The sequence below is a fragment of the Euprymna scolopes genome, chromosome 36, assembly GCF_053919585.1.
Source record: "Euprymna scolopes isolate OS-2025 chromosome 36, ASM5391958v1, whole genome shotgun sequence".
Taxonomy (NCBI): Eukaryota; Metazoa; Mollusca; class Cephalopoda; order Sepiida; family Sepiolidae; genus Euprymna; species Euprymna scolopes.
The window spans coordinates 56,309,795-56,321,298 of record NC_136517.1 but is presented as its reverse complement, the minus strand read 5'-3'; the positions used below and the strand labels follow the sequence as shown (position 1 = coordinate 56,321,298).

The following is an 11,504-nucleotide window of genomic DNA, read 5'->3' as shown; positions in this document are numbered from 1 at the left end:
ATGGCTCTTGTGAGCTGCAACATTGACTGTATATATATATATATATATATATATATATATATATATATATATATATATATATATATATAAGAGAGAAAGACAATTAAAACTGTAAGTTTATATTTACAATCAAAATTTATTGTTCGATTGAATACTCCAAAAAACAATTTACAAAGTCCTTATTCCGCAGAGTTTCAAAGAATGCTATTCTTATTATTCTTCTCATCAGAGGACATAATGAAATCAGCAAATTATATTTGTAGCAATGCTAGAATTTGCTAGTTAAGGCATTAAGTGAAACCGCAATTTATTGTAGTTATAAATTACCAAATAAAAAAATGAAAAAACTAATATAAAAACAAACTGCGCATAATGAAGGAGACTCCTCTAGAGTTGATCCAAAATGCAAAATAGTTCTTTAGATAGAATGTATTGCAAAATAAGTCCAACGTGACGATGCATATAATCCGATTGGAAAGTTTTCAAAAATCCGATTGGAAAGTTTACAAAACAGCTGAAATAATGAAAATTGGTTTTTTTTCTGGGCAGTGCAGTAGTCCAAAGAGAAGTCTGTCCCTAGTCAAATGGGACCTAATAGCAAGAAGAGAGAAATCCAAAATGAGAACCTTCATTATTGGCTTAAAAAGAAAAAGTGATTTCAAGCGGAGGGGGGGATTTAAAAAAAACGTGAAAGCTCGCATTACTGTGACCGGAAATTGTCTAGACAGAATGAAACAGATATTTCTATAAAGAAATTCGAAGTCATATATATATATATATATATATATATATATATATATATATATATATATTAATGCTTATATATATAAAATGCTTCCCTTCAACCGGCAGAAACTACTATCCCTAAGGAAATAGCCTATCCTCAGGAAACCACAAGTTGCCCCCCTCTTCGCCTGAAGATAACTGCTGACAGATTTTCTCTCTTTCCTTTTTTCACTTGGACACTGCCCAACTTCCTTCCATCTATACCGAACTTAAACACGGTAAGTTTGGGAAAATGAGTTAAAAATAAGACACGAAACAAAATACTGTTAAAAACCCACGGAATATATGTCAGCCTATGTCACGGTAACATATATTGAGCGAGTTTCTAACAGTATTTTGTCTAGTTTTTTTTATTTTTAACACCTTTTCCCAAACTTACTGTGTCAAAGAGAGAGTTAGGCGCCATTTTGAATTTTCCAGTACATCGATAAACACTGTGTGTTTTTGGAGCTGAATAAACATGTTACATTAAATAAAAGACACTAAAAACATATCCAGTTAGGTAGAAAAGTAACTTATCTTGCCTTTGATAACATTTATTTGTTATATATATATATTTTTTGACAACTTTTTCGAATCTATGTGTATAGTAATACAAACCCGAAAAATCATTTTTGTTGTATTTTTATATGCGTGTGCCGCGTCAACGTGCGAGAGAAAGATTAATTCATTAAATGATTTACAAGATATTCATAGTTCTTGAAAACAGTTTCTTGGAAATAAATGTTAGATTTTTAGAACCAGGAATAGTCGTAAGGGCTGGACTGAACGAAAATCTGACTCAAGTGGTTTGGATTTTGCGCGCAGTGCCTTTGATTTTAGAAAGTGTTTTCTCGAGTGTTGATTGGATAAAAAATGAACACCCTGTCACGTGGTATTGTCTTGTCCTACGTTGTCGCGAAGAACAGTGTTTACTTTTTACTTCTACAGAATTTGCGTGGGAGGATACGACGAATGTACGCGTAACTGAAATGTTCCTTATCTATCCATTTTAATGTCTCTGGTGTAATTGAAACATGATACTCGACTTTTGCATTTTAAACTTGAGTTCAAGCCACTATATATAAAAATAATTTTATGAACTCAACAATAGGTTCAGTGCAATGTAGACTACAATGTATTGTGGACTAAGTCACTGTGGGGAGGCACGTGAAACTTCCTCCCGGTGCATCGCGATGAGTCAACAACTAGAGCAGGCAATCAATTGATTTGATTGAAAAATGGACGATTTGACAGATTTCGATGCAAATAGAAATATGGGAGTGTGAAATATTCGTTAATCATCATTCAATCCCGGGTAACGTTGGATTTCCCTGATAGTTTTACTACTTGTACATAGAAGTTTGTCTTACATCTCTGCAACAACCGCAGTGAAAAATGTTATCCGATTAATTCCAAGCAATGCAAATTAGCTACCCTCATCTAAAAAATTACGAAACCTAAAAATAAATTCTTAATATTTTATTCTTAGAATTTTTGGTATGCTTAATATGACATCACACAAATATAAGAATGACGTGAAAATATTGGCATTTCGAAGAATAAGTTATTCGAAATATTTAATCGTGTCTGCTTCTACGTTTTTTTTTCAAGAACGGTACAAATAAATGCGGTAAGAAATGTACGTAAAATATTTTATAATTTATTTATTCTTGTTATTAAATTTCTTTTTTTTTTAATTTTATTTAAAAAATTTTTTTTTATAATTCTTCTTCTTCTTCTTCTTCTTCTTCTTCTTCTTATTCTTATTATTATTATTATTATTATTATTATTAGTAGTAGTAGTAGTAGTAGTAGTAGTAGTAGAAGAATTAGTAGAATTAGTATTATTAGTATTATTATTAACAAAATTTACACTAGGCTATAATGACCACCACGCACTTCCCAACCAAATAGCGTTTTAAAGGACAGTAAAAGCGCTGCCTGGTCCGAACGTGGGCGATCATTTTACATTTAAATTTATATGCGAAAGTGATCCCTACTCTAAAGTGTAAAATATTCTTTTGTTTTGTTTTATTTTTTGTTACCGCTAACTTTTTAAATTTGCTTACACGTGATCGGCTAAAAAGTAGAATCTCATTGTGTGTGTGTGTGTGTGTGTGTGTGTGCGCGCGATCGCGCGTGTGAATTAATTAGCAAATGGTGCACTGGTGCAGTGGTGCAGTTATATAGTTTTACTGAAATTTGAATGAAAAATCCGATGAAAATGAAGATATTAACTTGAGACCGATATTAGCATCTTATGGTCGTTCATCTGGTATTGAGTTTGAACTTTTGTTGACCATTTTTTTTTATTACCGTTTGTTAGATTAGCCACTCCACTCATACGTACATTTAATGTACATGTATGTTTTAGTTTGTTTGTTTGTTTGTTTTTTGTTTTAGTTTTTTGCGTATATGCATAGAAGACGCAGTGGCGACGACAGCGGCTATTGATGTGTCTAACAATACTGGTAAAAAAAAAAAAATGGGTACTCTTTATGAATTGGTATCCTATAATATTTCACAACTTACATAAACAATACCGAGTTTTCCAATCTTTCACAAAAAAAAAAACAAAAAAACAAAACAAACACTCGTCTAGCCAAAACCACTATCAATAATTTCCCCCACGCTATATCGATGCCTAAACCTAAACGGGAATTCAATGGACAAAACTTCTTTCCTAGAACTACCAGCATGTGTTCCACTGGTTTGCTTTCCACCTGACTACAGTATTGTCGTCTTCAACTACAACGTAAACAAGTTGATGTTGAGCTGTCCTCTTAAATAATCTAATTATACCAAAAATTTCCACTAGGAACGATTACTATACTGTTGTCCCAATGCCTACCGTGCACACTTTAACCCTTATCCTCAAGTGACCTTGATAAGTGGTGACCTATTTGTAAATAAAATATCTATTATAATAAAGTCGTATTCCTGTTTGTTTGTGTTGTGGTGGCAACCACTTATTTGCATATGCGAATAACATAACACTATAAATGGCAAGCCTAGGTTGGCTTTGGTGTGTCTTACTCAAATGCCACCAGAAGTGACGCCGAAGAGCGTACATGTCCTCCCACCAAGACTCTCTGACTCGACACCGTCATTTGTACATATTGTAAATATACCTTTTCTTTAATACACTTATTATTGCGTTATCTTGTTGTTTGCGTCTTCATTGTATTTCCTTACTAATTATTGTTCAACCTTGCAACCACAACAGTTTGTTTGTTCACAATTGGTTTAATGTGTACAAAAGGTAGACTGGTTCACATTAATTTTTATACTGAAAACGGACATTTACACCAACATGATTTCTATATATACTATTTATTCAAAAGAAATCTATATTAAAGAAATAACCTCATAGCTTGAATAAGCTATGACAGTTATTTCCTGTTTAATTTTCATAGACGAAAATGGATGTGTTTTATGTTTCCATAAATAAACCATGTGATTCACTTCCAGGAAAATTGTAAGAAGTTAGAAATTTGGGTTTATTTTAAATAGTATGTGACTAAACACTTTGCCCACAATATGTTACACTCTGGCAACGCTGGCTATATATATATATATATATATATATATATATATATATATATATATGAACAAATGATTAATAAAACATGTTAAAAGACATCTTGAAAAAGAGTTAAAAACATATTTAATTTAAAAAAGGAAACACAAGATAAGTGGATAGTCCTTAATCCGCGGAGTTTCGAAGAAATACTCTCCTTCTCATCAGAGAGCAGGAATTAGCAAAATGCAGGATCGGATTTTGCATATAAAAGTATTTAATGAAACTACAAGTAAGTCACAGATCTTACTTGGTTAAAAAAAAAAAAAGGTGGGGTAAGGAGAACAGGAGGCAAAATAAAAATAAAAATAAAAAGATTTCACATGAATGGACAGTCAGGTGAAGGGTAAAAATCCAAAACGGTAGAATTTAAAATTTCAATCCAATAGGTAAATTCCAAATGGTCCAAAATAATCCAAAAGGCAGAGTTCCTTGGAAAAAGCGCAAATGGAATGAATTCCAAATCATTAAAAGAAAAGTACTGGAGAGAATATTTAAAAACACGTCTGTCAAGGCTGGATGAATCAAAAAAGCTCATCAGTGCGGCTAGACAGGCAACATCCTCAAGCCAGGATATATATATATATATATATATATATATATATATATATATATATATATATATATATATATATATATATATCTGTCTAGCCGCACTGATATATATACCCCATCTTCGCTTCTCAGCGCAAAGCTCTGACTGCCATTGCCATTGATCCCAGGTCCACTCTGATCTGGAGTGGTAGTATCTGTTATGGTCCCAACTATGGGTTAAATAGAAACCAGTTTGAAAAAAAACAAAAATATTCTATTAAAGAAATTTTCTTCAAAATCACTGGATTCGGCATTAAATAATCTGAAAAGGGTTGATATGCCCTAAAACAAACAACCAACAAAAATCAACAGATACATATATAGACACATACATATATGCACACATACATATATACACATACGTCATGGTTCTGTATTGCTGTTTTTCACGTTTATTTCCCAAATCTAATGTGTTACTATTTCTTATTCCAGATCTGTTTATGGCCACCATGTTATTTATTTGCTTCCTTACTGAACAAATTAGGCACAAGGCCGTTTTTTAGTGTGGGGAGGAAAAACCAGCTCCCCGAAAGGGGCACTCTGGCAGGGTCAAAATTAGCAATTGTCTGATATACTTCCTTTTCCGCCCACCATGTTATATATTAGATTTTTTTTTCATTATTTTAACTTTATTACCTCTCCCCCCCCTCCCCCGTTGTATCATGATCTAGCTAATGCTTGGTTATAGTATTCCTTATTTTTTTATTAAATAGTTGCTCATTTTTTATTAAATAGTTGCTCATTTTTTATTAAATAGTTGCTAATTTTTCGATGGTTTACACATTTTTCTTGAACTGTTAGGTATAATTGCCTTTTTCATAGATTTAGGATGATTGGATTTGTATAGAATAAAGTCTGGTTCTGTGCAATTGTCGATGTTAAATGTTAAGTATAGAAAGTTCACGATTTTGTGATTTATATCTATAGTTATTTTCAGGTTCATTTAACTTAAAAACTAATCAATTTTCTTTTTAGTTTTCTCTTATAATCTCTCTCTCTCTCTCTCTCTCTCTCTCTCTCTCTATATATATATATATATATATATATATATATATATATATATATATATATATATATATATATTTGTCATCCACATACAGTACTGTTTCGTTGTATCACAACTAATCAGTGCGGCTAGAACAAACAACTTTTCCCCAGCCGTGGATCGAACCTACAACCGTCGCGAATGTGTGTGAAAAACAAAATGAGCAAGATTATTCCAGATCTGTTCTGAGTCTTCAAAAATAAAATTAAAGAGAGAGGTCCTCAAAAACTAAAATACTTGAAATACTTGTTCCGTTGGTACATCGAAATCTAAAACAAGAAATACATCCGAGCTTTTCACGCTTCAGATAAGATCACCTGTTCGTGTTAGATTACCTAAAATCTTCTGAGGTCAAAGATGATACGATTTGTCTAAGGACCAATCAAAATTGTTTTGTAGGGAAAAGGGTAAACGACCGACGTCCGACTTCATGGCGGTGATAGGAGCAGGTGGAAACTCCTTTCCTTAACTGCAAAAAAAAAAAAAAAAAAAAAAAAAACATCATAGCAAATTCTAACACTAAAAATAATAAATTTTATTTAACCAGAAGTAGTTTAATTTGTATTCATTTCTATATGCTCGTGACCCCTCACGAGCATGAAATCAACAATATTAAAATCCATGAATAAAGTGGGTAAATGTGCATTTTTAGAAAACGAAGTCCAGGATTATAATTCGAGTGAAAAAAATAATTGTTTGTGTAATTGTAAGGGTATTAGCTGGAAATCTTTTGCGACTGAAAAAATCATTCGCGACTTAGGAAAGTGTTATTGTCAACCTATTTTATGAAGAAACAGCGCGAATAAAGGTATACCAGAAAGGTAAGCGTTTTGTGAGGAAAAATATTCATTCTTTCTTTATTGTTTGCGTGAATTTCATTAGTAAAGGAATGAGTAATTTATCCGTTTAATCAAGACATTAAAAAATGAAAATATCGAAAAATATATCCGTTTTAGACTGAAGATCTCTGAAAAAGAATTTCACTTATCAAGTAGTTTTTTTTATTTTTATTTATTTATTTTTTTTTTTTTTTGCAGCGTAAAAACACCTTTTTTATGAGAGCGCAATGAAGGTAGCCGTCTTTCAATTTTTTGAACATGCCACAGGGAAATAACTCAGTTTAAAGCGCCGATACTCCCTCCCCATCTTTAATACTAGCTTTTTTTCCTAAGAATTGAAACCTTTTGCTCGGTATCATAACAAATTGTTTTTTCGCTGTAAAAAAAGAAGAAAAAATTTTTTTTATCAAATTAAGTGAAATTATTTTTTTGGAGAACTTCATTTCATAACGGATACGTATAATATAACTTTTCTTTTTTCAATATTTTCATTTTTTTAATGTCTGATTAAACTGTACAAGTACCAAGGAGTGAGTAATTTATCTGTTGCAGCTTAGTATTCTTTGTGGTGCAGTTTTACATCTTTGGGACAGAGTCAGACACACATGCGATAATCACAGGCAGCGGCGAAGTAACTTGTGGACGTTGTTTGGAACTGATTTGTTTTTCGCACGTCAGGCTTTTTATATTGATTTTCTAGAATGTTCTGGCCTTTTCACTGTCTATATGCGCGAATAGACAAGAATATAGGGAACATGCCAACCGGATGCTAACGTCTCCAGCATAAGAGACAAAATGAAAAGTCGTCTTTTGCACATGGCTCCACGCATCGCTTCCGTTTAGAAAAAGAAAAATAAGATAACCACAAAAGAATTATCAACCAATGGCAGAGCTCCGCGCCGAAAATAAAGGCCTAAAATATCACAGTCGCTGGGAGCCGGTTTGCCACTATAAAATGAGGGGACCAGGAAGAAAAAGAGAGGAGATTCGCCCAGCTGCGTCAGTGAACGCACGGAGAGATTCTTCCACCCGACCTAAAGAGATGAAGAAGAAAAAGAAAAGAAAAAAGAGATTCGCCCAGCTGCGTCAGTGAACGCACGGACGGATTCTCCCACCCGACCTAAAGAGATGAAGAAGAAGAAGAAGAAGAAGAAGAAGAAGAAGAAGAAGAAGAAGAAGAAGTAAGGCACCAGTGGACTGAAGCCGGCTACGCTCTCATGTTATGGGCCTAAACGCTTTCAATTCCAAATATGCCTAATTCACACAAACCAAAAAGAAAAAGAAGGAGAAAAACACAGGAGGGGAAGACGCCGCGCTTCTAGTTGTTGATGAAAGTAGTCGCCGCTTTCAAGTTAAAAGTCTGGACACATATCCCCGAAGTAGCACGACCGGCCACCCACTTACCACCCCCGTCGTCCGAAAAGATAAGTACGCTTACGAACATTCATTCTTTGTTTAATTATACAAGCCTACAAAAGTTCATTCCTTATCAATGCATACACATGCAAACATCCTACGAACACTTTACCTCTTCTAATTAAAACTGTCATTAATAAATAAAACCGGTTCTCAACTTCAATATTCGTATGTCCTTAATTGCATGGAGTCAGATTCTACATACTTCAAACGTTGTCAATTAAATGTATTCCTTGTTGTGACCTCTATGGCCTCATTTCCTTCACCCCTTCTCGATCTATAAACCAACCAAAAAAAATACGGGCCATAAGTGCCATGGATTTGTGTGTGAAAAGGTTGTGTCATCACCACGATTCTACCACGGCTACCGAGATATAGAAGGCCTGTTAACTGAAAAACGCCCGCAGGCAATGTAGGTAAGATTTGTCAAACTGTCACTGTTAATACTATATGAAGGCATTTTTAAAACGAGCATTAATACATGTAAAAAAAGAAAAGAAAGGAACACAATTCGATTAATAATAAAACTGAACTTTATTCAATATAAAATATAAATATTATCTATGTAAAATTACGTAATTTTAAAACAACATGCAGTCTGATACTGATAAAACAGAATTATGAATTTAGGGAACAAACAATTAAAGAAACATAAAACACAAACAATTCTTGGCCTTCGGGACAAGATCACAATGTAGTATCTGTTCCGATGCTACAATTCACCTTTTCTGTCCTCTGCCGGTGGAGAAGAAATCCTTCATGACTGAGACAATTTTGATTTTTGTTCCTATCCAGAGTGCACATAATTGGGGAGCTGGATTTTCCCCACAAAGATTATATGTTGAAATATTTAAATAACTATTACTTTTAATACAGAAATTATATTTAAAGTTTTGGTTTTCTGTTTTTTCTATGTCCATTTTTTCCCCATGTTTTTCATCAAAATGTGTAGCGTATTTTCATCAGTTACCTGGTTAGGAATCCTATACCCTGCTATAGTCTTCATTTTTATATCAGTGCAGAATACGTGAATACGGAAATGAGGTTCACATAACTACTAAAAAACAATCATACCATAATATGAACATTGGTTAAAAACTAAGAAAATACAGTAAACATCTATAATATTAAATCAGGGTGGTTAATTTGGGAGGGGACATTATTATTATTATTTCACTCAGTAGGAGTTGTATCACAGGCTATCATCAGTGACTGCTCACTGGAAGTAACCTGTGGTGTTCGCTGGAGACCAAGTGACAACAAATCTCATCAGATTTCGTGTTCTCCATTTCTTGACCACTCGTGCAGATGATTGCATGTTATCGCAACAGCTGTTTACCAATGATTTCTAGTTGGCATCGGCTATTGGTGTTTCGTGGGGGTTGGGTGACAAAATGCCTCCCCAAGGTACCAGATTTGAACTACACACTTCCAGTGGAGATCTGGTTAGTACTCTCCCACCTCAGACTTTTCATCCTCCCTGACACTTCACAACTAGTTAGCGTGGCGCCAGTCAATGTCATCTACAGTTTTGTTTTGTTTTTTGTTTTTTTGTTTTGTTTTTTTTGGCACTTCACGGTAAACTGGACCCTACATAAACGGGTTTTAATTTAATGGTTGCTCCCTGAGGGTTTCTTTCACTTTCTCCGTATATATCTCATACACTTTTTTTTTTTGTAATCGAGCATGTATTTATTTTATTTTTTGAATATTTTTATTTCTTTAATTAAATTTGATTCATACTTTTATTCCGTGCTCGTTTTTATTTTATTCTTATTTTATTTTAATTTATTTTTATTATATTTTCCACACTAAACATTTTTATTTTTTGTAACATTTATTTTATTCAAATAATGCTTTTGGCCGTTTTTTTTTTTTTTTTTGACTCAAATTTAATGTACTCTTTATTTTTAGTTCATATCAAAACTTTAATTAAAACTGATTAGTTAATGAATTTTTAAGATGAATGTTTGTTCGTATGTCTCGAGAGAATAGAAAATTTCCTATTTCTTCCCATTTTAATCATGTAAATTATTTACAGATAAAATGTTATAAGACAGACAAACAAAAATTTTAAGTTTTAAATATTTCAAAGAAATAAATAACGCCCGGTGCTAAAATATTGAATTCATTGATCATTTTAGTTAAAAAAGAAAAAGAAAAAAAATTGTTGTGAAAAATACTTTAAAATATTTGGAAATACTCAATGAAAAGTTTTATTTATTATTTATTATAACGGACCGAAAAATCTTCTCATAAAAGTTGTTTTGCAGTTTAAAAGCATAAATAAAATGAAATATTCGCCATTCTTCAATAGAAATAAAAGTTAAAAAGACAAGTCCACTTTAATTATATTTTGTTAGATTAAAATCATCTCAATTTCAATTATATAATTTTCAGAATGTGAGAGATTGTATATAATAAATTCCACAGCCAAACAACGTCGCAGCCCACAAGAGCCATGATAGTCAACAAACCGGAAGTCCAAGACTCATGTTTCGCCCTCATTTGGGATCATCAGTTAGACAAGTCCGAACTCAGGATTCGAAACCCGAGCCTCTTGCATGCGAGGCAAGCACTCTACCAACTGAGCAAACGCCCCGCACACTAGAATTTCTATTAACCAACACAGATCAAGCAAACCGCACCGAAATCCGATTGTGAAATGAACCTACTTCATCTCGACAAGGGACGCGGTTATCCAACCAACTAATAACCCCAAGCCGATGTCTTACAAGTAGGAGTTTTAACTCGAAAGGACGATGCCATCCAACAATGCTAACCAAGCAAGCAACTTATGATAGGATAAAAAAATTCAAAAAATTATATAATTATGCAAATGGAGAATTTTTTTTCTCTTTAGGAGAATAAAAAATATGCATGTTTGGACTACCTTCATAAAATTACCACAGTCATTTTCTAAGGCAATGAAAAATATTTCTCAGCTTATGTGACGAGCGATGTGATTTAGCTGGTCACTGCAGTTTATTAGCCCATGAAAATATTAACTGACAACCGGCGTTGACCAGCCAAAATCATTTTCTATAGACTAATTGTCTAATTTTCCTTCTCCATTTCAAGAAAAAAAGTCATTTTTTTCCGGAGATATGACCGTCATAAAAATTTGAAAGTTTGAATCTTTTTCACACCTGTTAGCAAACTTTTACAATCGATTCATCGCCTATCAGGCCCCACAGGCCACTCAAGGATAAAGGTTAATTAAGCTTAACAGGTGGACAGTGAAATGCTTAGAAGATTAGTA

At 33.1% G+C, this 11,504-nt stretch overlaps 1 protein-coding gene across 4 annotated transcripts in view; it reads left to right on the top strand.

Moving 5' to 3' along the window:
- Nucleotides 1-1,731: 1,731 nt before the first annotated feature.
- LOC145260509 (tubulinyl-Tyr carboxypeptidase 2-like) overlaps nt 1,732-11,504 on the top strand; it is a 99,917-nt gene continuing 90,144 nt past the window's right edge. The window contains exon 1 of one of the 4 annotated variants that reach the window (XM_080118631.1): nt 1,732-2,407. In XM_080118631.1, the coding sequence (XP_079974757.1) occupies nt 2,406-2,407 (2 nt within the window). In that variant the 5' untranslated portion in view covers nt 1,732-2,405. The remainder of the gene's footprint in view (nt 2,408-11,504) is intronic. The other 3 variants (XM_080118634.1, XM_080118635.1, XM_080118630.1) reach the window with 3 other exon arrangements.